Here is a 27,994-nt window from a genome sequence, read left to right on the forward strand (position 1 = left end):
TATCCAAGATGAAATACTTGAGAGTGTTATCTTAGTAATATTTAGAAGAAAAATTGGGTATGCGGTCTATGCCCTTCTACCCGATTAGATGTTATTCAAAGTATTGACTTTGGCTTACAGAATTTTACTTATAATGTTGAAAGTTTGCACTGAAATTCAAGAATATTTATTGTTTTATTGATTCATTCATTTATTATGTTAACGATAACATGCATATTACATTACTTTCTTTGTTATGTTATATACTTTGACTTAAAAAAATTATTACTTTGTAAGTATAGTTCAATGAAAAGGACAGTTACAGAAAATATCGACTGCCAGAAATAGGGGAGGGGGGGTGTTTGTTCGTTCGAACCCCCCTCGTTACGGGCTTGATGGAGTACCAGTGTGGTCAGATTTAAGACAACGGAAGACGAAATTTATTATGTGGGCAATTCGAGGTCCAAGAAACTGCCGGAAGTTATAAAACGAAGGCCTTTAATGTTCATCAGGTACGAATTTGCATAAAGGGTACACAACTGGTTCACCATATGTCCGAATGGATGAAAAGTCACTTATGAGGACTCGTCTATTTCTTTCTTTCTTTCATACGAGGGTATGTATCATTGTGGGCAGCAATCAGCGGACGAAAGTAGCAACATTTTCTTTATCCCTAAACAGCCATTAACCTTCTTCCATGGAATACTGTCCTAAGCCAAACCGTTTTGGCGGAAAATGGTAGGCCTACACGCACCCACAACACACCTATTCATGGAAAAATATCCATATGTGTCTCGTGAACGTTCAAATACTGCTACGTGAGAATTAGGCAACTCCCCCAAAAAACTTCCTATCGCAGCGAGGATAGCGATGGAAATGTCCAGCGCTAGTTGTCATATCCGGTGTCTCGGCGGTTGAGGTTCTTCTGTTCGACAAGTGTTTACACTAATTCGGCCGCATTTCGTCGTTGGCCATGCATTAAGTAACGAAAATCAGAGTGGGAGGTGCTATTCGCGGTTCGAAAGGATTCATAAACAGCAACTGGAACGTAGGACTAGACTAGGAGAAGAAAGAAGAGGACCGAAATAAGCAAGAACTGATTAAGATTCAAAGAGCCACACCTTAGGCACGTGAAGACGAACAGGGATTTTCTCTGCAAGCCACTGACTGATATTTAAGTGAGATATATTGAGTTGTTAGAAATGTGTATTTTTTTTTTTTTTTTGCTGTAGGTAACAAAAGGAAGCAAAACATTAATAAAATCGCTGTGTGGTGATTGTTTAAGGCGCCATTAGCCACACTACCACCTAAGTGATTTTTTTTTATTTGGTCAATATAATGTTGCCACTGCTGCCCTACGGTTACTAACTAATATGAATTCCTTATGAACATAGCCACCAGCAGTACTTGGCGTCACTAAGTCTTTATGAGCATTTGTCGTTAAGAAATAATAGCTTTTGTTCAAAGTGGTAAATCTGATTTTAAGGATAACAGTGGTATCTTGTAGTGTTAAAAGACCGTGTCATTTACTTCCGCTCTAAAACTGATAACAGGTAGAAAATACCTCGTTTTATAGTTGAATTGAATTCTAAAAGAGGTTTGCGGCAATTAACCTTGGATTTTAGTCTTCGTGCCCTTTACTCGAGAGAGAGAGAGAGAGAGAGAGAGAGAGAGAGAGAGAGAGAGAGAGAGAGAGATTACATCATCCAGGCCTAGCAGGATGCAAAAATGTCGCTTAGGGCATGAACATTGTAACGCTGCCACAAACTGAAGACGTGAAGTGTTCTCGAAGAAAAGTCAAGTTCAGATGGATACCATCCTGCCACTTATTAAACATCCAATGCTTTCTACTAAAGAGAAGTGGTGTGAAAGCATCCAAAGAGCTTTCGGCTTTGAGAGAAAGCGCTCATTAGGGAAAACCAAAACCATTTCTTTGGACCTTGAGTGAAACAAAGATCCCTGTTAGGAGACAATGACTCTTGCACCCAAGATATCGCTCTCTTATTAAAAAAAAAATATAATGACTAACATGTGTTAGCCTGTCTAAAGGTCTTTATTTGCTGTGACTAAGGATGTCGATAAAGAGGAGATAATTCAAGATAGGACATCCTGTTTTGCAACAGATGTCCTAATGATTTCTTCGGGAATCGAACTGGCTGTCTAATTTTCCTCTTCTTGTCACCGACTTTTTGAAGATTAGTACTTCACGTACAAAAACTTAAGTTCACTGGATATTTTGATGAGGACGGACGTGCGTACGAGTGCAAATTCACATGATATGCGTGTATGTTTGAGTGTGTGTGTGCGCGCTGGGGTGTGGGGTGACAGTGAGTTTCCAGCATCAAACTGATTCCCTCGTGAAGGGATGATCTCAAGAGTAAATACAAATGCCTTTGAAACGGTAATTATTTAGCGCTTAATCGTGAATAAAACAAAGTTTATAAAATTTCACAACTTTAGCCTCTTCTTACACCTACACAGAAGCCTCAAAAACACACGAGAGAGAGAGAGAGAGAGAGAGAGAGAGAGAGAGAGAGAGAGAGAGAGAGACTATAGCTGGCTGAAGTGTTGCTTCAAACGAGCTCTTCAGAAGCACGTAGTTTAAGAAGCCTATCATTTAATCAGCCTATTAATCTCCTTCAATTATCTAGATTATTTACGAAAAAAAAATGGAACAAAAAGCCATTTTGGGATTAGGTTCAAAAAGGAAACCAATGAGTAGCGAACTGCTCTGAATGGTTTTGCAGAACTTGCTTCGATAGTGTGGATCAGAAAATGCTTTTATTGCCTGTCAAGAGCTTTTCTAGCACAACACACAGATTCCAGACCTTATTCTTTATTGTTCCTGTAGCTTAAAAAGTGCAGACATTCGTCTGGACTACGATAAAACCAAAAGACGGAGATGATGACCTTACCCAATGCGACAGAAGATGACACTAACAAACAAAATCAGCGGACAGAAAGAATGGTTGCCTGCCTGTCTCACTGAAAACACCAATGCCTGTGAGAAACTTAAGCCATCTGTGCCCCCAACAATGAGTTGTATTCATTCTGTTTTAATCCAAGATTATGTTTTTTAACTGTCGTTTGATCTTTAAAAATAAATAGGACATAATCTAAAATTGAAAAAGAACCAATAAAACACACGCAGTAGTGTTTTCAGCCACCAGTCCTTGTTTGCTGTTGTCTGCTAGTGCAATCTTCCGTCCCCGTCTTTTTTTTTTTTTCATCTGTAACAATGTCTTATTCAATTAGTCTGTCTTATCTCTTCCAGATTATGTCCCTCTGTCTTGGTCTCTCTGAAATGCTGGACCCTCTGCTGGGCATAGCAGATTCGCACCCGAGAAGATGGCTGTTAATTCTGGCCGGTCTCAGCGTTGGATGGCTCCTAGCCACTTGCTTTATAGCTGTTGGGATGTATATGTCTTCCTGCATCAGTTATTACAAAGTGGGCAGCAGCAAAGATGTAAGTCACCTCCAGAGTTTGCCTCTTAGTTATAAGTCTCAAGGGTACACTGATTATTCATGTTTAAACACGAGCTTAACTGACGCATTTTATCATTCATTTATATTTATCTATATATATCTTACTCATTCCAGATATTATATTTCTTTTTTCACACTAGGATACTTTCCCTACAGGGTTCCTTGGGCTTGAAGCTTGTTTTGTAATATTATAATAATAATAATAATAATAATAATAATAATAATAATAATAATAATAATAATAATAATAATAATAATAATAATAATAATAATATGTAGGTAAAGGAACCTCTTTCAAGCATGTTCTATCGAAGGAAATTGCTGCTTCAGCTGCATTGATTTTTTTAGAAATTCTTTTCTATTTTTAATATCACTTAGAGTGGCGAGTAACGTGCCTATTGAATACGTAGGAAAAGCCAAGATCGGTTAATCTGTAGAAATTTGTATATATAAATAATAATAATATGGCTTAATGGTTCTAGCTTAGCCTTACACAACGAAAGACCAGAATTAAATTGCACTGAGGGGAATCGACTCGGGTCCCGTTACCTGACAAACTTACTGTGCCTGTTTGAATATAAGTAGAGAATCTTCTACTGTTCCTTACACACACACGCGCAAAAAAGTCACGACAAAAGCAGGCAGAGCCTTCAATGAAATGCAAAAAGGGGAAAGTATGAAAATAGAAAGTATTATATATAAAAAAAAGCACCTGTCGGCCTGACCCCATCTAAAAAGTCAAGCCAAGAAGCGTAGCCAGTGCACCATGCAGGTGAAATCAAAGGTGGATACTTGGTGACAAAAGAAGTTCCTTCAAGACTGAGGAAGGCCAGAGGGAGGTTGTGTTATTGGGTCTGTTCCTTAGCAAGTTTACTGATAAAGGTGTGTGTGTGTGTGTGTGGATTTCTACGGAAGTTGAACCTTCTCTAGGTCTAGTGATTGGCTAGTGAAGTTTAATTAGATCTTGGGATTATGTTGAACCTTCCCTAGGTCTAGTGATTGGCTGGTGATGATTAATTAGATCTTGGGATTATGTTGAACCTTCCCTAGGTCTAGTGATTGGCTGGTGAAGTTTAATTAGATCTTGGGATTATGTTGAACCTTCCCTAGGTCTAGTGATTGGCTGGTGATGATTAATTAGATCTTGGGATTATGTTGAACCTTCCCTAGGTCTAGTGATTGGCTGGTGAAGTTTAATTAGATCTTGGGATTATGTTGAACCTTCCCTAGGTCTAGTGATTGGCTAGTGAAGTTTAATTAGATCTTGGGAGAAATCCTGATGAGAAAAAGGTACCATTTGGGGGATGGGAAGATGGGGGGAGGTTTATGGTCGTGGGCAAAGGGTTAGTTTTGAACGGTGGATTTAAGTTGAACCTTCCCTAGGCCTTAGTGATTGGCTAGTGAAGATAGATTTGGGGAGAAATCCTGATGTGAAAAAGGGAACCATTTGCGGTATGGGATAGTGGTGGGCGGTCCTATGGTGGTGGGTAAAGGGTTGTTTACCCAGCCCTAGCGGAGGTGGATGAGGAACCATTTAGAGGGAAGTATGGTGGCGGGGTTTTAGGGGAGAGGGGGTATGGATTGCCCTAGGAGGGGGGATATCTAACCTCCTTGGGGTTGCCCAGCCCTGGCGGAGGTCTGTGACCTGTGTGACACAACCTGCAGACACAAGCCATAGTAGTTTTGTTCTCATTTTAGGGTACTATGCATGAGAGGAACTCTTGCGGAGGGGCGTGGACGGAGGGCGAAGCCCACGCCATTCTCGTCGTCGGCGCCACGATAAACATTCTGATTTTGGTCCTGATGGTCTCCTTCCTCATTCGGGAAAAGATGGAGCAGTCCGAAAGGGAGGTAAGGGACTCAGCTTCGTTTAAATAAATAAATAAATATATAAATAAATATATAAATAAATAGACATACGTCACCAGCTGACAAACACTGATTGATTTAACATCACAAATTATAGGCAGCTAAAATTCAGTATTGATTTTGCAATAGATAATTCCGTTTAAGTAAATAAATAAATGAATAAATAAATAGACAGACAGTCACCAGCTGACAGAGACTGGTTGATTTAACATCACAAATTATCGGCAGATAAAATTCATTATTTGCTAATTGATTTTGCAAAAGAAAATTTCTTTTAAATAAAATAAAAATAAATATATAAACAGACGTCACCATCTGATAAAAACTTATTTAACATTGCAAATTATAGACATCTAAATTCATCATTTGCTAATAATTGATTTTGCATGATCACTCTATAAGTCCTGAAATGCATAATTTTCTCACATATTTTCTAGTAATACGAAGGTATTTGATACACATTTCAGGACGTATGAAATAAACTATCTTCAAATAAATTTTGTATTAAGGCGAAACTTTGTAAAATAAATTTGAGATTGACTGAAATACTGAATTTGCTAATACATTTCCTTATTGCGAACAAAATGTTGACAAAATGTAACATAATACGTTACACAGTTCCTACGTGCTTTTATTACCGATAAAGATTTTAATATGCCGGATTATATTAATCATCAATATCCTAACTTTTTTTGTGACGTATTTTTCTTCCTTTGCAAGGTAGAATCTTCAAAATATTTTCATTGAGTCTAAGGCAAGATTACGGAAAATGTCCCTTTTATCAATCAAACATTTCGCCCACCCCCTTCCCCCCAAAAAAAACTTATCATTGTCCTACCCTACATTCCAGGAACCACCTCCAGACTACGAAACCTTGCTCAAATCAGAGACCCCTCCTCCTGCCTACAATGACCTCGACTTTGTGGAGCAACCGATCTACGTCATGGAGGCCAATGACGTCTTATCTGCCATAGCTGAAATCAGAGCCTGTAGCCCTGAAGCGAGTGGGGCTAACCCTCCTTCAGTAGAACCCTCAAATCAGGCCCTGGCAGCCCTCAGCTTCCCATCATCCCTTTTAGTTCCTCAGGTACCGTCAGTAAAGGCTGGTAGCCATCTGAGTGTGTTTAAGACTCCTGTGGGGAACGTTCACCTTTTCAGTCCTGTTTCTGGCGTGGTCAACGTGGTTTAGGCCTAGTGTGACTAATATCTCAGTGCTAAGACGATCATGTTGTCGTGGTAATAGTATTTCGAATTCGGTTCTGGTTCTGCTATGTTTATTACTGGTGATTTTGTGTCCCTACTTCCCGAAGAGATTGGAAGTATGCAAGTGATGTAAATAATTGTCACTATTTATCATACGGAGAAATAATGATGTAAAAATCGATACTTTATGCGAGAGTAATTCTGAAACTAATGTTATTTGTAAGTTGGATTATTAGGGGCTGCTGGATAAAGGGTGAGCTATCTACAAAATACGGATTGGGAGTGAGTTACCTAAGAAACGGGTGTTGCACATGAACCGCCCAACAAATTAAGATTGTGGGAAATGCCGCTTTACGCTTTTCTTTTGTTATCAGGAGAAACTGATCTGCAAGGTATAAAAGAAGAAACGCCAAGTAAAAGACTTATAGAAAGCACATAGATGCTCTCCTCAAATGTAAGCACTGTCTTACATGCGCTGGGTGGAAAGAAAGAGAATTTAATGTTTCCCTTGAACACAACTTGGAGCAAGAACCTTTTTTTAACGTTAGATCTATTCACAACCCTTATGGAACAAACTACATGAAAGCTCTATATATCCAACTTGCAAGTCACATTTCCCAGAATTATGCAAACATAGCGGCCTTATGCAATAAACTCTTGAAGAAAAATTTCATTTTTGAGTACGTTTCCTCAAAAAGTATTGTTGACAAAGTTTTGTCTCTAAAGGAGCAGATTATAGAACGGCAGGTTTTGCTTAAACGTTCCCCAGAAGAAAATCTTCCATGGCGTGATCTGACAACACTTAATCGAGTGTAACGCGGTAAAACAAAAGACGGCAGAACCTTATTCCTGCAGTTTTAACGCAAATCTCTGGGAGGGAATTCGAGAGATGAAGCTAGGTCACAGAAGGGAGCAGGCCAGTGCTAATCCACGCGAATGTTGTTTAAGTTGCCAAAATTTAGTTTATAAAATTGGTGTTTTCAGTGCGGCTGTTGACACAAGTGCAGACCGGCTTTCTTTATAAATATATATATATATAATTTATATATATATATATTCTATATAAATATATATATATATATATATATATATATATATATATATATATATATATATATATATATGATAGTAATGTGAAATGTCGAACACTAGCATGGCCAATCTAGCAGAGTTCTCTTATTAACCTTGAAATAAGGCTACAGGAAGGAACGTAATGGTCTTAAATGGAGGCTAATGGGGCTGGCAAACCCTCACAAAAAAAAGAAGAAAAAAAAGGGAAAGTTTAATTCTAAGTAGTAAGGATTACTCCCGAAGGACGCACAGTAGCCATATTTATATTTTCCTCAATTCTCAGTAAATTCAGTGATTCATGAAGTAGGTACGTCGCTTTCATTTATCATATCCTGTAATACACTGTCAAGTTTTGGGTGTCTTCACCCTGTGAACTTCATATTTAGGAAGTTGTTGAGGTTTGGCACTATATCCCATTACGATATAACAAACAATATAATCTGACCATTTATATTTTTTCTTAATTGACACTTAAAATATATATTACCATTAATCACAAAGTATTTTGGATTTCTGCAGATTACATTTTTTGTATATAAGAAATGCCCATGCCTGGCATTCGCAGTGTGCAATATCCTTTCGACTGATACAGCTTCACGCTGATATACAGGGTATAAAGTGTGAATTCGAGATCACCTGTTTCACAGATTTTAGGAGATATTTTTCTCATACATCTATATATGATATTTGTTTGTATTCGCTTTGTATAAACTAGGTCTTATTTCTGATTTTCGGTAATATGCAACGCCAAAAAACATATATTAATGAACGTCCACTGGGGAGACCAGGATGATTTTTGGATTTCATACTGGAGACCACAAATTTGTGGTTCACATAGCCTATCACTTTGTATTCTCAGGTGCCAACTGCTTCTCTTGGGCATGATGTCAATTGGAAAGCGAGCTGACAGAGTCCCTTTTGTTAAAATTCGTGCCATTTATCAAATCAATAATGGACTTTGGGTTGGACAATATCCAGTTCTGCTGAATTCAATGTCTATGTATAAATGGTCTTTGAGTTTGAGAATGTGACACGATTTTCAGCGAACCTTTAGTTACCTATCATTTTGTTTATTTCTGTGTATTTGCTTGTGTTCTTCAAGGGATATTAGTATTATTGTAATAAAATGGTGTTGGTTTGTGCCAATACATGTACAAATTTCGTTCCTGACGGTCATGCAGGCTCTGATAGTGTAGTGAACGTGGTTTTCCAATTTAAATGATGATTTCCCGAATGCTTTTTCCAGAAACCTTTTGTATAAGTTAGATTTGAAGATTTCTAGACCCATGTCTGCGCCACTCTTGGAATAATACTGTATGTCATGTCATGTGTGAAATGTATATTCTCCTGATTGTAAATAAGATTCGGAATTGTTTCTCGATATATAATGACACTAATTAAAATTAAGAGAATTCATAATTTCTAAATATATATTCTTATGAAATTCTGCCTTGTGTTAACTCTCTTCATGTATTACTTAGTCCTGTTTTAGATATAGATGGTTGTTCATAATGCCGCTATGCAAGATCTGGGTACATGCAAGTCTTATTTCAAGACTACGTCACCTGGAGCTGTATGGAAACCTACTTGAAATATATTGCAAAGCAAGTTTATAATAGAAGATAGTTTAACTAGGTCACAGAGACTCAAATCTCAACATTCATAGGGCTGGCTGGCCTGCTCCAGACTAAACGACAATCCAGGACGCCATTTGTAGTTCGTACCAAAAATCGCCCAATTACTGATGTGTTCTTGAAGTTCACATTTCTAGGATAAAGGAGCTGTAGTGAGGCCTACGACCTTACATAACCTCGGAACAAGAACCCTGCCAGTGCTTAAATAAAGCTACTACCTGCTGGCCAAACAGACCACACAAACTCCACTTTGAATCTAAAAGGCGGTAAGGAAAAAAAATTAACTGTAGTGGAAGCTTGGAAGGCCATACAGTGAAATTGTAACAGAACTCTATTCACCAGAGGTCGTGAAAAACAAAATACAGGTGATGTTCCTAGCAAGTAAAAGGTTGCCTTCCGCAAATTATGAAAAATTCCAGGAAAGAATTAAGTCTTTTAGGTAAATAACAATAATAAAAAATCGAAATAAATATTTGCCGGTTCCGAAAAAAGTACTAGAGTATACCTAGTTTTGTGTACACTTTAAAACACCAGAACTTGGGGGGAAAATAACCTAAAGTTCTAAAGAAAGTAATCACAGTTCAGCAAAACTGTAAACTGTTACAAATAAATTCTATTCACTTGTAATTTATAATTTCTACAAGGGCGTAAGGCTCCTATTCCTGAAGACACAGTATTGGCTGCTACAGCGAACAGCACTAGATTGGGGACGAAATCATAGGCAAGACATTAGTTTACACCCTACTTTGAAAAAATAAATAAATAAACAAACAAAACGACAGATTAAACTTATCTCCAATATCCAAAATAAAATTCTTCAACAAATTAAGAAGGGTCTGCAACTGAGAGGTTATGGTACTAACTACAAATGACCCTAAACCTTTCTAGCACCTGTTCCCCTAGAAAAATAAAAAAGTGTTTTTTTTTATAATAAAATTATTACGGCTCAAACCAGATAGCGCTTTGCCCACATCACATACGTGCGAATAATTCCAGTCTGGAAAGCAGAAGCAAGGAGAGAATTCGAGAGCCACAAAGAAAAATAAAGACCATATTCATACAATCACCTTACACTCCCTAGTCCGGTACTATGGATTCCTCAAGGAACACAGAAGTTGGTAAAGCTCTGAACCTTTCCAAATGTATCATTTCCATTTCACTTATATAATTACGGAATATGTATTATTTCAAATGGAACTGCAATCGGTTGATTTAAACGAATGCAAACCATTAAATTACAGTCGTATTTTTCTGGAAAAATTAGCACCGCTAGATGAACTGCTATATCGATAGTAAACTATTAAGCTGATAGACCAATCACAGACTTCAAAACTCCATTTCATGGTGCAATGCTGACACGTTCATTATACTCGTCTTTTTATATGTTAAACTGCATGTATTTACATTCACCTCAACCTCAAAACTTTCTTATAAAACAGACAACTGAAACAGTGTACATATCAGGAAGCCAGAGTCACACTTTCAAAACACGCTTCCGTTGGAATGGACCTAAATACATTGCCGCCGGTTTGACCTAAGAATTTCATTTAACCTTACCTTTGGCCAGAGCAGTTAACAGGTCAACAAAGTACCAGTTTTTCCCAGGTTCTTTTCCTGTCCGTACAAATCCACTTAAAATCACTCGTCAGAAACACCTCGACTTCCTACCATACTGACCGCGGAGACTTCTTATAATTGTTTACCTTTTCCACAACGTGCGCTGCCAAACGTACGATCCAAGCATTCTGGAACTCTGGCGTCTCTGGGATCTGCGTAGCAATAACAATAATTATTCATCTCTTCAACTAGTAACATTTTCATTTTACCTTCATGCACAATGCACAGTAAGTAAATTCATTTTAACTTAGTATTTCTAGCATAAATTACGAAGGCCACTGTCAGTTATCTTACCGTTAGTGACACAAATGAAAAAATATATATATATAAATAAATAAAAATATATATATATATATATATATAGATATATATATATATATATATATATAATGATTTCGATAACGCTGATAAGGATAATGAAAGTCGTATTTAAGAAATATGTATTAAAGCATCATGACACGAGGACTGATTACCCTTTGAGTAATTAGCGATGTAACAATAGAGAATAACAGAACGTAAATACACTGACTGTAAGTAAGTGTATTTACAAATAAATATGATACAGATTTTTATAGTACATCATCAATAAATACACATATATATATATATATATATATCATATAGGATTACAAATCAAACCACTGAAGGCTTTTGCCATTTAATAAAGCAAAATGGCCAAAAACATTCATTAATAATATTTGTCTAAAAATAGTATATAAATCAAATTCATCCACTATAAGCGTGAATACATATACGTGTCCATGCACACATACCACACACTCATACTTGCATCATGCATATATACATACATACATATATATATATATATAATATATATATATATATATATATATATATATATATATATATATATATACTAATAAAAAGAGCCCGTAAAAACACCAAAATGTAGAGAGAAAAGTACTATATTTCAGAGACTGCTGTCTCTCTCTTCAGGTATATGAATGAGAAAAGTTTACAGAAAAGGTGGTATTTATACCAAGAGATTCGTCCACAAGTAAGCCAATTTAGGTCACCCCCGCTGATAATCTTCCTTTAATCTTCTTAAGCGTTGGTTGAATGAACACTGCGTCGACGATGTCGGATGTCCAATTCCCTTTTGAGATGTTCATTACCTGCTTCTCTTTTATTAAGGCCGATTCCATCATTTGACTCTTGTACCGGCAGTTGCTGCTATAAATTACACGTGACATATTCCAGTTTATTCTATGGTTATGTTCATTTATATGATTGAAAATAGCCGAGTTCTGTTGTCCATACCTAACTGACCGTTTGTGTTGTATTAATCTCTGGGGAAGTGATTTACCTGTAAATCCGATGTAAGATTGGTCACAGTCCTGGCATGGGATCTCATATACCCCAGAGTCTTTGGGCGATGTCTTTTGTTGGACGTTAATCAGGGATTTGGCTAAGGTATTTGGGTAGGTAAATGCAAAAGGGTTGGATTTCCCAAGGGTGTGAGTTACTCTCTTAATCGTCTCCAGGTGGGGAATTTTTATTTTATTGTTGGGTGTGTCTCTGGTCTTGTCTTTAGGGGGTCGGTAGAAAATTACGTTTGCTTTTTGAATTGCTTTCTCAATTATATGGTCAGGATACTTTAAAGATGAAAGTTGCTTGCGAATTAGTTCAAATTCTTTTTCCAGGAAATCTGGGGAACAAATTCGTAAGGCTCTTAAGAATAGGTTGCTAGCTAGACCTATCTTGATGGTATTGTCATGATAGCTAAAATAGTGAATATATGAAAGTGAGAACGTTGGTTTTCTGTATATGGTAAATTTGTATTCTGTCGTGTCTCTGATTATTAAAACATCAAGAAAAGGAATTTTGTTGTCTGTTTCCCATTCAACTTTAAATTTGATGCTGGGCACTAATGCGTTTAATTTTGAGAGGAATTCATTAAAATTACCCCACTTATTATCCCAAAATGTTAGTATGTCATCCACGTATCTCATCCACAGCATGTTTTTGGGTTTTATTGCATTTATTACTGTAGTTTCAAAGTATTCCATGTACAGATTGGCTAAAATAGGACTTAAAGGACTACCCATACTACACCCGAATTTTTGCTTGTAGAATGATTCCCCGAATGAAAATACGTTATTAGATGCACATAATTCAACTAACTTTATTATTTTGTCAAGTGCCAAAGGGAAATGATCTGAATAGGGGGATAATTTTTCCCTTAAAAACTGAAGAACGTCCTGTACTGGTACTTTTGTGAATAGGGAGTCTACGTCAAGGCTTAAAAGTTTTATGTTGTGAAGTGGTATATGTGCTTCTCTGAATTTGTGACAAAAGTCTTCCGAATGTTTGATGTGACTGGGAGAAAAAGTGCCTAAAAAAGGAGAAAGGAGGCCAGCTAACCATTTAGAAATTTTGTAATTGAAAGCTCCGGCGCATGAAACGATGGGTCTGAATGGAAGATTGTCTTTGTGAGTTTTGGGAAGACCATAAAAGTAGGGTAATTTAGGATTAATTACTTTAAATTTCTCTAATAGTTCAATACTCTTTTTGTCTTGGCCAATTAATCTTACTTTCCGAAAAAATTCTGTGGGAACGTTCTGGAGGGGATTTTTCGTCAGTTTTTCGTAAGTATTTGTGTCGCTAAGGAGCTGGTTGATTTTGTCGAGGTAGAAGTCTTTGTCCATTATTACAATTTTGCCGTCTTTGTCGGATCTACTTATTATAACATCTAACTTTTTTAGCGAGTGGATGGCTATCATGAATCTGCGGGGAACAGGATATTTCTTATGAAGGTCAGTTAAAGCATTTAGTAACACTCCTTTTAAACATATCTCTTCACGGCTGTAGTTTTTGTCAGATATGAATTTATCAAAAGCCACTATGAAGTCTAGGTTGTTTTTGCGGTCTGGCATTAGGGCAAAGGATAAGCCTAAATCAACATTTAGTTTTAAATTTAGGCTTATCCTTTGCCCTAATGCCAGACCGCAAAAACAACCTAGACTTCATAGTGGCTTTTGATAAATTCATATCTGACAAAAACTACAGCCGTGAAGAGATATGTTTAAAAGGAGTGTTACTAAATGCTTTAACTGACCTTCATAAGAAATATCCTGTTCCCCGCAGATTCATGATAGCCATCCACTCGCTAAAAAAGTTAGATGTTATAATAAGTAGATCCGACAAAGACGGCAAAATTGTAATAATGGACAAAGACTTCTACCTCGACAAAATCAACCAGCTCCTTAGCGACACAAATACTTACGAAAAACTGACGAAAAATCCCCTCCAGAACGTTCCCACAGAATTTTTTCGGAAAGTAAGATTAATTGGCCAAGACAAAAAGAGTATTGAACTATTAGAGAAATTTAAAGTAATTAATCCTAAATTACCCTACTTTTATGGTCTTCCCAAAACTCACAAAGACAATCTTCCATTCAGACCCATCGTTTCATGCGCCGGAGCTTTCAATTACAAAATTTCTAAATGGTTAGCTGGCCTCCTTTCTCCTTTTTTAGGCACTTTTTCTCCCAGTCACATCAAACATTCGGAAGACTTTTGTCACAAATTCAGAGAAGCACATATACCACTTCACAACATAAAACTTTTAAGCCTTGACGTAGACTCCCTATTCACAAAAGTACCAGTACAGGACGTTCTTCAGTTTTTAAGGGAAAAATTATCCCCCTATTCAGATCATTTCCCTTTGGCACTTGACAAAATAATAAAGTTAGTTGAATTATGTGCATCTAATAACGTATTTTCATTCGGGGAATCATTCTACAAGCAAAAATTCGGGTGTAGTATGGGTAGTCCTTTAAGTCCTATTTTAGCCAATCTGTACATGGAATACTTTGAAACTACAGTAATAAATGCAATAAAACCCAAAAACATGCTGTGGATGAGATACGTGGATGACATACTAACATTTTGGGATAATAAGTGGGGTAATTTTAATGAATTCCTCTCAAAATTAAACGCATTAGTGCCCAGCATCAAATTTAAAGTTGAATGGGAAACAGACAACAAAATTCCTTTTCTTGATGTTTTAATAATCAGAGACACGACAGAATACAAATTTACCATATACAGAAAACCAAACGTTCTCACTTTCATATATTCACTATTTTAGCTATCATGACAATACCATCAAGATAGGTCTAGCTAGCAACCTATTCTTAAGAGCCTTACGAATTTGTTCCCCAGATTTCCTGGAAAAAGAATTTGAACTAATTCGCAAGCAACTTTCATCTTTAAAGTATCCTGACCATATAATTGAGAAAGCAATTCAAAAAGCAAACGTAATTTTCTACCGACCCCCTAAAGACAAGACCAGAGACACACCCAACAATAAAATAAAAATTCCCACCTGGAGACGATTAAGAGAGTAACTCACACCCTTGGGAAATCCAACCCTTTTGCATTTACCTACCCAAATACCTTAGCCAAATCCCTGATTAACGTCCAACAAAAGACATCGCCCAAAGACTCTGGGGTATATGAGATCCCATGCCAGGACTGTGACCAATCTTACATCGGATTTACAGGTAAATCACTTCCCCAGAGATTAATACAACACAAACGGTCAGTTAGGTATGGACAACAGAACTCGGCTATTTTCAATCATATAAATGAACATAACCATAGAATAAACTGGAATATGTCACGTGTAATTTATAGCAGCAACTGCCGGTACAAGAGTCAAATGATGGAATCGGCCTTAATAAAAGAGAAGCAGGTAATGAACATCTCAAAAGGGAATTGGACATCCGACATCGTCGACGCAGTGTTCATTCAACCAACGCTTAAGAAGATTAAAGGAAGATTATCAGCGGGGGTGACCTAAATTGGCTTACTTGTGGACGAATCTCTTGGTATAAATACCACCTTTTCTGTAAACTTTTCTCATTCATATACCTGAAGAGAGAGACAGCAGTCTCTGAAATATAGTACTTTTCTCTCTACATTTTGGTGTTTTTATGGGCTCCTTTTATTAGATGGAATTCTGTTGTTACAGAACACTTTTACCAGTCATATATATATATATATATACATTCTTTACGCGTACATATCAAAACAGGGATGTATGTTTTATGTGAGTGATTTCAGTATTTAGAAGGCATAAGTATGTTTATGTATGCAGAATGTATTCGTCATGTACTTTTGGTCAGGTTACATAAGCTCGTAAAAGTGTAATACATATGTATACATATAGAAATTTATATATATGTATATTATATATAAACTGTTCTTTCATGTGTGACCATGTATATGAGTATGTACGACACATATACACATACATACTGACATACAAACCTCGTATGCATAATGCCACAACTGAAGTGTGCATGTATTACTAGGCATATGTACAGGACCAGATCAATTTTGGAAAGAACCTCTGGAAGGAGTTTGGAAGTCGCTATGAATCAGTGCGGATGAATGGAAGGGGGTGGGGGGAAGGGAAGGGGCAGGCCTCATGATTTTCACTGTGGGAAGAGAGGGGAGGGGAGGGTATTGGGGCGATAGTGGGGTGGTTTACTCGGAATAGACACTATGAAGTTTTCTTTTTACGCATCTTCTAGTTTGTCTTGAATTCCTTTTGCTATTTCGAATAACTTCGTCTTTTTTTAAGGGTCGGGGGTGGTGGGAGATGGGGGGGGTGTTTGTTTTTCGGGGGAGGGAAGCGGTTAGTGGGTAGGGGGCCGTGAAGAAAAAATAACCCAATTAAGCCATTTCCGAGTGGGGGAAAAAAAATTGCATAGCGGCACGAATTCGTTGGTCGTCGGATCAGCTAAGTTGGGCATCATTTGGGCAGATCCATACTTGGGTGGGTGACCAGCAAGAAATGTCATGGGCAGTTGGCATTCTTCTGGGTCCACTTCCTCCGACGGGAAAATGTCTAATGTAGTAATAATAATAATAATAATAATAATAATAATAATAATAATAATAATAATAATAATAATAATAATAATAATAAACGTACACTGACGGAGGACAAGCGTTCATAAGAAGCTGGTCATACAATTCCATGATCCTCCCAGATAGTCTTACGAAGTCGCTAAACTACATAACATGAGCAAATACAAGTGAGTGAGAGAGAGAGAGAGAGAGAGAGAGAGAGAGCGAGAGAGAGGAGAGAGAGAGAGAGAGAGAGAGAGAGAGAGAGAGAAGAGAGAGGCTCCTATTGACTAAGTTCATTAAAATCACTTACGTCAAAACGCAAAAAAGAAAAAAAAAATTGTAGAAAATATGTACACGTCGTCAAAGAATGCTTCTGTACAATGATGACGTAATTGATTCTAAAGCGAATGTAAGGTTTAAGAAAGAGATGGTTTATACATTTGTGAATTATTATAATTCATATGACGAAAGTCACCGCGTATAACACTGTACAAAAACCTTTGCTATAAAGCTAGTCCCTGAATGGAGACACTTAACCAGTATTTGAAATGAATGACTTATGAAATATGGATGCATATATATATATATATATATATATATATATATATATATATATATTATATATATGTATATATAAGGACATTTATATATACTGTATATATAATTATGTTTGTGTATGTATAAATTGTAAATATAATATGAATAATTTTCTTTATACATGCAGTGCACTTGCATGTATATGCAATTTTATGCTGTCAAGGTTGATCATACAATATATATATGCATATATATATATATATATATATATATATATATATATATATATATATGTATGTGTGTGTGTGTGCGCGCGTGTGTATGTATGGTATATACATATATATACGTATATATAATATATGCACATAATGAAAACCTTCCTTTGCTCTCTACAAAACGAGAAAGTGTTTTGGTAAACAACCTTTTCCGAACTGAAGGTCGACCTCGACGTCGGGGCGCAGTGTCTAACTGAACAGAAACGACTCCAGCCTAGTCAAACCAGTCCCTAAGCTAATACTTGGAAGTCGTCCCTTGGAGAACGACACTAGAACTAGTTTCCATGTCTTAATGAGTCTATTCTAGAAAATATAGATTATATATTTATATATATATTTATAAAATTCTCGAATCAACAGAAATAAATCCATAACAACGAACTATCATTATCAACTTCAACAGACCCGAAGGAGTTTCGTGGTCTCATCATCAGCTTCAGAAGTTTCATCTTATTAAGGCATGACAGAGAGAGAGAGAGAGAGAGAGAGAGAGAGAGAGAGAGAGAGAGAGAGGGCGTCGTAATGTATTCCATCACGCTCATCTAGTCGTGACCGCCCTGGTTTTAGTCATCTTAAGGTGAGTTTACACTAGGCTTCACCCCACGCTGCATGCGTAAGACTCATCACCAAATCCTCCCAAATTCTTGTTAGCCCCTGCCTACTAGAATGATCATTAGGGTGAGTTAGTGGTGTGGCGTGACTCTTGATGAGCAGTCCAGTAGCGGGGCTAACAAGAATTTGGGAGGAGTTGGTGATGAGTCTTACGCTTGCAGCGTGGGGTGAAGCCTAGTGTAAACTCACCTTTATAGCCAGTGGGCTGCCTAGCCTCTTCGTCAGCCTCATATCACCAGAAGTGCATTTTTCACAATGCTTTCCCGAACACCCTTCGTCAGGAGCTTTGTTTCTTTTCGTTTTCCAGTACCTGGATAACCAAGAGGCGCGCGACTTCCAGCGAGGGACCAGTTCCCAAGTAGAGAGAGATTGTTATAGCACCATTTCACACGCACGCGTCCCTTTTCGAGTTCTCGGTGGGAGGGTGGGAGGGCAGCCTTCAAAACATCTGCAGGGGAAACACGCCCCCCCGGCGAGATTCTTAGGAAAAGATTTTATCATTCGTGACTGCGTCAGTATCCAGAGCTAGGGGCTTCTTCACTGGTTCTCCATCTCGTAGACCAGGGGATCGTGGAGGATGTTGAAGAAGAAACTCTTGAAGGCGTTCACCAAGTGGAAGCGGTTGAGGTCCAGCATGTAGTCGTCGTCTGTGTAGACCTGTTGGGGAGTGAAGGAGCTCGGTAACACCTGGTGCTCTGAGGGGGAAGGTTCAGTAACCTCAATTACGCCATGAATATGGGTTGTTAAAAGATGAATATGATGAGTACAGATGCGAATGTGACGGGGGCACTGAAACACTAAGCTGAAACTGCAATAACTTTCTAAATGAAAATATTCTAGAGTAAACAAACTCAAAATGATAACAGATATCACATTCTTTGGATACTGTGCCAAGCAAGGTCTAGACCTTGGTGTCAATACCAATTCGGTCGTTTTACAGTTTTCTGCTCAGCTTTACTATTTACTTATATCTAGATTACACCGACGACACAGTATGAGGAAAGAGGGCATTTAGCTAAAAGAGCAGATGAAAAGCATATTGATAAAAATATGAATACATCTGTATATGTATGGAGAAGAGTGCCTGTCTGTACATGAATATATTCATGTTTAATAAAAACGTGTCTGTGTCTCTCTACACGTGTACTTTGTGTATTTCATACTGATGTGCAATAACTATATATTAGAATATTTTGAATTTCAGTTTTCCTGATCTTAACTGGAAATACTGTGCTGTCTGTGTATGCACGACTGAAAAAAAAGGGTGAACATAGAAATTAGTAATGTATTTTAGGGATCAATCCACGGACATATTGATTTTTAATTGCAGATTGGTAAGGAATGGAATGGATATATGAGGTCTTTCAGTGCTGGAAAGGAAGTTGAGAGTAGGTAAGTTTGAAAGGTGTAACAGGAGGAAAACCTTCCAGTTGCACTTGGAAATAATTGTTAGGAGAGGTTGGACAGCAAGATGAAGAAAGATAATATGAATGAAGGTACAGTACAAGGACTGAAAGGGGTTGCAACTAGGGGCCGAAGGGAGGCTGCAAAGAACCTTTAGTAATGTTTACAGTGCACCCCGTGAGGTGCACTGACGGCACTATCCCCCAACGGGAGCCAGATTAGTAACCTAGAGAGGTTGTGGTGATGACAATATAATGTTAACCCATGAATGGAAGAATGCCTACTCTCAATGGCTATTAATGAATTACTTTGCATGTAAATCTTAGCAAGGAAATTAAGCAAACAAATCTAGTTTATCTAAGAGCTTTAAGAGAGCCATCTTTAAGAGATTTAATTTAAGTAAAACAGTTTTAGCTGCACTTAAAAATTCACCAGCTACTTAAAATTTCAAGTTATTCCATCATTTAAAGGATTTCACTCGCGACATTTTAAGTTTAAAACCTTAAATGTTTAACCTGGCTAGAACACATTAGAAAAGTGAATATTTATGTTAGTCAATTTTAGTGATTTATATTCTACTAGTACTTTCTCAAAACTTGCTACTCGTGCACAGTAAAACGTGTCCTCTTCGATATATGCTACTTTTTTTTTAAACATCTTTCAATATTTGAACTATTTTAGGATAGGGTGAAGAGCACTGCCATACAAGGTGAGTCTATAAATCACTGTTGTGGTTCACTAAACCAGTGAATATCTTTTTTTATGGAAAAGACAGAATACACGTTAATACAGTACAGTACAGTACAGAATCATAAGACAGAACCTTCGGGATGACAGACGCATTCCTAAAAAGATGGGCATTCCTAAAAAGATGGGGGAGATCTTAGTACATAGGCACTTCTAAAAAAGGGGCCTGGTTTCTATTTCAAAAGATCACATAGAAAAAGAAAAAAAAACCACGGAGCAGGAAAAGTCCACACTTCTAGATACTGGAACATCTAGTTGGTCAGCCGACAACAGTAGAAAAAAAAAAAAAACAATAGTGTTCAAACAACCACAGGGGGCGTGGCCCCATTTGGTGTCATTTGCATTCTAAATCCACAACATACAATATACAGCTTCGTTCTCGCTATGCCCCAGTTCCTTTTACCTGACAGCAGCACGCTTCCGGAGACCAGAGTTTGTGGCCTCGTTCAGGTGAGAGAAACGAAGAAAAGTTATAAATATTCTTTGGTTTGTGGTCTCGTTCAATTGACAAAAACGAAGACAAGTTTATACTTCGGTTCATGGCCTCGTTCAAGTAAAGAAAGCAAAGACATGTTATAAATATACTTTGGTTTGTGGCCTCGTTCAATTGACAAAAACGAAGACAAGTTATAAATATGCTTTGATTTATGGCCTCGTTCAATTGACAAAACGAAGACAAGTTATATACTTCGGTTCATGGCCTCGTTCAAGTGAAAGAAGCGAACATAAGTTATAAATATGCTTTGGTTTGTGGCCTCGTTCAAGTGAAAGACACGTAGACAAGTTATATATATATATATATATACTTTGATTTGTGGCCTCGCTCAAGTGAAAGAAATGAAGACAAGTTATTCATATAACTTTGTTTGTGGATTCGTTCAAGTGAAAGAAACGAAAAGTAATACATATCCTTCAGTTTGTGGCCTCGTTCAAGTGGAAGAAACGACGACATGAAAAAGAAAAGTGTGTGGCCTCGTTCAAGTGCATGAAAAGAAGATAATTGATAAAAATGACTCTGAAGGAACAGCATCACATTGGAAAGAGTTACTCAGAGGCTGCTCGCTGTCAGTGGTAGCAGGAGCCGGAGCATTCAGGCAGCGCTTCAAGTAACACTGTATCGTTAAGCCAGTGGCTTGGCCCTACGGAACTCAGTACCCCTGCGGCGTCTCCGTCACATCTCAACCATATTTCTCTTCTTCCGGAGCGGGGACTGGACGCAAGGACTCCCTAGAATAAAGTCCTCCAGCACGGCGTGGAAGTGGGGTCTCACGCTGATCAGAGGGTACGAAATGTCCGTGTACACCTACCAAAAGGGGGCGGGAACTTAAAACTGGCGGGAAACTTAAAAAGGTTAGAAATGAGAAATGGCGGTAAATAAAGAAAACAAAAAGGAAGAACGGTTAGCGTAACATAAAACGAAAGTAACGTTTTGTGTTCAAATTAAAAATAACATCACAGGAATGTTTTTTTTAAGACTTTCTTATGAAATACGAATCTAAATTATGTCTTTCATTAATAGTATAGTAGCTGCCATGCTAGTAATAATGGAATATATAATTCACATAAATATTTCATAAAAAATCTTAATAAACAGCAAAATATTAAACTCGAGGATTAGCAAAGTACTTGAGAAACGAATAATAGCGACAGTGACGTAAATAAACTCAAATTAATTCAACTTACTTCAGAGCGTGACTGTTTGTAGACTGAAATAACAGGATGTATTGTATTATGGCCCTGACGGAGCGTGTAAAAGGCACATTAGAAAATGAAAGAGAGAGAGAGAGAGAGAGAGAGAGAGAGAGAGAGAGAGAGAGAGAGAGAGAGAGAGAGAGAAGAGCTTTTAATAAGATGAAAGAGGGTGGAACACGACATGTGAACTATTTTATGTCTCTTAAGTTAACAAGCAGCATCATTTCACTTTACCAACATGGCTCTGTATATGCAAATGTAAGAAAAAAAAAAAAACCTTTGCGTTTCAGCACGCACGCCAACACATGATCTCACGCGCGCGCTCTCAAATTGGCGAGGGAACAGAAGAGCTATTTCAGAGGATCTACTGTATTTCGATTGGAGGGCATTCTCTCATTTTGAAATAAATAAAATGTGGCGTGACTATTTTAGCATACAGAATGGAACGCGTATCCATATATGTCTTCTGTATGGGTAATTAGGCGTGATTATTTTGGCATATGAAATGGAATACGTATCCACATACGTTTGTCTTTTGTATGTGTAATTAGGCGTGATTATATTGGCGTATTAAATGGAATACGTATCCATATAAGTATGTATTTTGTATGTGTAACCAAGATAGTCTACGGGTAAAAAACTCCAAGTTTTACTATAAAATCTTAAACAAGAACATAAGTCGGTACATAATGTACCTGATATCAGCACGACGCAGTTTCAAAAATCACTTACAGACAGTCATAATTTTCAAAGGGGTCAGGAGCAATTAAACATTAGCAAAGTTTAAGGGAATTGTTTTTTAATGAAGGTAAGATTAAACTAGATAAGTTGGACAGCTTAGGAGGTAAGACTCTCAAATAACACGGATGACGAGTAGGCGCGTCTTGGTAAATATGAAGGTTGCGACCATCTTTTCTGAGAGGATTTCGAAAGTGTCCAAAACCGTATTTCGAAAACAATTTGAGGCATATTGTAACATGTGGCCCAATTGCTCTACCCCAGGTATTAATATTACCGAAAAAAGGCGAATAAAATACGGTATATAAAGGTCCCACGAATCACAAATGCATATAAAGAAACGTCCCCATGTCTAAAGCATTAAAAATGGTTTGGATGGAGGTAAGACTAAGTTTATTTTATGGCCTGTTCTTTAGGTAAATCAACTGCCTATTTGACTTCTTCTCTTCCTGAAATACCATACAAATAGCCTATCATACTCACTTGTTAACTTGCCACCTTTTCACAGTATACATACATATGTATACACACATATATATACGTATATATATGTATACATGTATAAATATGTGTATATATAATATATATATATAAACATATATATAATATACCATATTATATATATTATATTTATAAATTAATATATATTATTAATATAATATATATATATATATATAATATATATATATAGAACGAATTACTCCTGGACCTGATTCTCCCTACAGAGGTAATAATCTCAATAGCAAATTGAGGAAGTATTTTGGCACTACGATAATATGTGAACTGCATCTGAAACACAATGATACATTATTGCCTATGTACCTCTTACTGAGGATCACAAATACATGCGGCACTGACAACCTTGCTGAAAGAAAGCCATGAAATTAGGAACTGCTCTTCATTAGCAGACCATCAAATGCTTTCACAACTGCAACGACGCTTTTTCTTTCACTGTCAAGTAAAAAGGAACATTAAAACTTGATGCTGGAGCATATTCAATAATGTGAAGATTTTGAACGACAATAGGCAGCGATCGCCAGGATGTTGACTGATCTTAGTCTGGATTTTAAAGACAACGGTCCCCCAAAATATAAGGAAAATAAGTCTTTGTAGTTATCGTTTGCGTTTGTTACACACCAACCAATTGACTCAGCTTAACCACTCCGGTTCTGATGAAAGAAGAGATTGACAGTAAAAAGTTGCAGTCTTTGTTTTCGTCTTAGCTCTGTATTTACTCCATCTGGAGTTGGTCAAACTCTTCGCTACATTCTAAATTTGTCACCATTACCATGAGGGACAAGCCTTGCTTATCGAATGTGTAAGACAACGCTACTTCATATGAAGTACAGGAAATGTATAGTGCACCTCTACAATTAGGATTCTCATCTGAGACCATAATATATCATCAATAGCAGTAAACATCGACCGTATAGCAAATGGCAGCAACATTTAATGAGGTCACAGCATCTCCCCTTGGGGAGAGCAGAAGAAGAAGAGTGACTGTTTACCTCTCACATACCCGCGAATACTCACCACATGCGTGAAATAATTCCTCTCGTTTATGAGGGCATGAGCAAGGAGGAAGGCATGGTGGGCAGTGGGATCTCTGGTGCCGTGAGCGAGGAGCACTCGATTGGCGCCAAGACGCGGCGCCAGACGAGTCAGGTCACTGTCTTCGTACCGTCTCCCGGCGTCGGTGCTGTTCTCCGCTCCTAGAAGTCGCTCGGCCCAGAACGACCCTAGAAGTGATTCGATGCAGTGGAAGAGCATTTCCTTGAATGAATGTCATTCTCCACTGCCAATAATCTATGACATTCAACGTACCTTAAAAGTCTGCTTAAAAATGTCCCTATCATACTCTGCGTCGAAGTGAAATAATTTTTTTTTACTATCCGTAAAGTATAAGTGGGTGATTTATAGCTACTGTATAGTTAAACTGATAACGCTTTATGTTTAACTGCTTATTTAAGCTAACAGTTACACTTACTATTTAGTGACGGAATTTATTCATGTAGCTTTAGCTATCAGTTACTGAGATCTAATGCTTAGTGTTTTTTTTTCTTTTTTACAAATGGGTATGCTACGATACTTGGTGCTTCTGTGTATTGTACTTACAGGTATATGCATCCTTTTTTTTTGCCAAATCTACTTATTATCTTTTTATAGTATGTTTACCAATTTTCAAGGTAAATATTTAATTGAAGACAGCAGCTCATAACTGCAAGATAACACGAACATTTCCTCTTCGCTATTTGCTAATGAAAGTTCACCCAAGCCTTAGTGATTCCATGCAACATTCATTACGCAGATCAAGTTTAAGTGTCTCCATAGAATATTTATTCAATTAGACGGCCCCTTATCACTTCTAAATTTCTTTAAATGCCACTAAAATTAAAATGATTTACAATAACTCTACAAATGAATTTTGCTGGATTGCTGTCAGTTGCAATAGAGAGTTTACTATACTCTCCAATTAAGCGGCCATAAACGACTTCACGATATAATCATAGGAGACCAGCCTGATTCATTAAATCACTGATCCATTTCAGCAAAATGGCGTCGCAACGTGAGAACTCCTTGGTTTCCCGAGGACCTCACGAAAATGAAATGTCGTCTTGCAGTTATTCACGAGCAGCTGTAACTAAATACACAGGTCCATGGAACATGGAATTCTGCATGGAATTCCATGTACAGAGGCTCAATATAAACAATATTAGTTCCTTACCATGAGCGCGCCAGTCAACAACCGGGTTGACTGCAGCCACACACTTCAGCAGTTCTGGCGCCAAAGCAGCAGCATCTAAGGCCAGGGATGCCCCTGACCCCCAACCCCACAACCCGACGTTGTTGTGGTCCAGGTAGTCGAACTCCTCCAACATTTTCCTGCGGGACCAAATTTTAGCTGAAATTTGACTTTCTTTTAGCTTTTCTACTTACTGGAGAGGATTAGCTTTATTATTCTTTTTTTTACTTTTTTCTTTTTGTTCTGTTTTGTTGCCTTCTTAACCAATCACAGCATTAAGGAACTTTCCTTGATATTTTAAGGGTCACCAGAGATTATCAAAAGATATTGTTCTTATCAAAAAAGTCCTCTTAAAGGAAAGTTTTGCAATTGCTTCACTATGATCAAAACACTTCAGATATACATCATCATCAACTCGAGGAGTAAAAGTTCTAAAGATAACTAACATCACCTTCTGTATGTCTTTTCAAAGCTACTCAAACCTTACAAGAATTCAAAATTCCTTACTGTATAACTCTAGCTTGGTATTCAGCCAGACTGTGGACTGATGTTCTGGTGGATGGGTCGCTGCCCCAGAGCAAGACTTTCGCGTGGGCAACTTGATGCCCCGACGCCAGATACTGCCGAAACCCCAAATGCCATAAGGGCTCTTCCACATCTTGCTCACCTGGTCCAATCCTGAAGAAGCAGAAAAACACAGAAGCGTCCAGTTACAATATCCTTACAAGTGACTAAAGTTATATTATACAGCAGTATACAGGGTGACGAAGTCCTCTTAGGATAACTTACATCTGGACTATGAGCGGGTAGAGTAGCGTGTCATCCTCAGGCAACCACCCTGGAGGAAGTGTGAGGGTGACAGCAGCGTGAAGGGTTGGAGAAAGGGCCAAGTCGAGGGACAGAACTTGACCCAGTGCTAGCTCACCCAAATTCTTTCTGCCGAGGGGAACAGAGTAAGAAAAAAATAGAGTAGGTTCAGCTCTATTGTATACAGGTAGCACAATCGAGTCTAGTATATTTCGGCCGAAAGTGTATCAGAATTTTGGCGAATTCAACATCTAGTCTCTACATAACGCCTGAAAATCTAACACGAAAGTCATTCAAGTGAATCATATTCTTCAACCAATGTTCTTTCACTACTAACCTCAATTTCTCTTGGCTGTGTAAAACGCGAGTGGAATTATGGTCTTTTAAAGGCACGAGATGCGAGGATGGGGGCTTGGGACCCTTGCAGGCGACAGCCACGTGTGTGAGGAGAGAATTGATGGAGACGGTGACGAAAGGACATCCCAGATGGCAGGTGAGGCAGTCCACTGTCTCGTTCGACGTTGAGACGCTGTACACCTGCTGCTTCCCAGCGCCGTTGGCCAGCTCTGGAAAGCCAGGATGGAGTCATGGCACTTTCTATCACTGGAGGAGAGGGCCTCCTCAATATCTGAACATATTTTGCTTCTTCAAAAAGTGGGCCTTGGCTTACTGAAGGCAAAATACAGACCAAGAAAAGAATTTAATTGGCCTTACTGAAGGCGAAATACAGATCAAGATAGGAACAGAATTGGCTTACTGAACGCAAAATACAGACCAAGATAAGAACGGAATTGGCTTACTGAACGCAAAATACAGATCAAGAAAGCATCAGAATTGGCTTACTGAACGCAAAATACAGATCAAGAAAGCGTCAGAATTGGCTTTACTGAACCTCCCCGCCCCCCTTTAAAAACAGATCCCAAGAAAAGCGTCAGAATTGGCTACAAAATGAACGCAAAAATTACAGATCAGAAAGCGTCAGAATGGCTTACTGAACGCAAAATACAGATCAACAAAGCATCAGAATTGGCTTACTGAACGCAAAATACAGATTAACAAAGCATCAGAATTGGCTTACTGAACGCAAAATACAGATTAACAAAGCATCAGAATTGGCTTACTGAACGCAAAATACAGATCAACAAAGCATCAGTATTGGCTTACTGAACGCAAAATACAGATTAACAAAGCATCAGAATTGGCTTACTGAGAGGAAAATACAGATCACGAAAGCAGCAGAAACGGGAAAAATAGTCACCTGAGCCTTTGAAATAGACTAAATTTTTTCCTACGTCGTATCCAAGAACTCGGGTGACGTGATAGTCCTCTAGGGTCAGAGGGGCGTGTCTGCCCTCCCTGGCACCCACCAAGGCCACATGATTATGCCATGCCCCAGAAAGCGTTCTTACTGACCACGGGAACATGGCCCAGCCACCTGCCCACACCACAGATCTAACCACGGGAGACACCCCACCTTCCTTGTGATTCACGTGCACCTGAGAGAAAGTGGAGGAATAATAATAAAATAATAATAATAATAATAATAATAATAATAATAATAATAATAATAATAATAATAATAATAATAATAAAAAATAATAATAATAATAATAATAAAATAATAATAATAAAATAATAATAATAATAATATCTTTTTATTGAAAATACTGGCAGAATTTACAGAATTTATTATA

The 27,994-nt window shown here is 37.7% G+C and overlaps 1 protein-coding gene and 1 pseudogene across 1 annotated transcript; one reads left to right on the forward strand and one right to left on the reverse strand.

Moving 5' to 3' along the window:
- Nucleotides 1–830: 830 nt before the first annotated feature.
- LOC135206118 (uncharacterized) lies at nt 831–7,538 on the forward strand. The gene is made up of 4 exons (XM_064237359.1): nt 831–1,157; nt 3,254–3,445; nt 5,164–5,316; nt 6,185–7,538. The coding sequence occupies exons 2-4, from the start codon at nt 3,257–3,259 to the stop codon at nt 6,521–6,523; spliced, it is 681 nt and encodes a 226-aa protein (XP_064093429.1). The 5' UTR covers nt 831–1,157; nt 3,254–3,256; the 3' UTR covers nt 6,524–7,538.
- Nucleotides 7,539–17,444: 9,906 nt separating this feature from the next.
- The window catches only part of LOC135206120 (prolyl endopeptidase FAP-like), a 195,576-nt pseudogene continuing 185,026 nt past the window's right edge, over nt 17,445–27,994 (reverse strand).

This window comes from Macrobrachium nipponense, chromosome 29 (genome assembly GCF_015104395.2).
Source record: "Macrobrachium nipponense isolate FS-2020 chromosome 29, ASM1510439v2, whole genome shotgun sequence".
Classification (NCBI taxonomy): Eukaryota; Metazoa; Arthropoda; class Malacostraca; order Decapoda; family Palaemonidae; genus Macrobrachium; species Macrobrachium nipponense.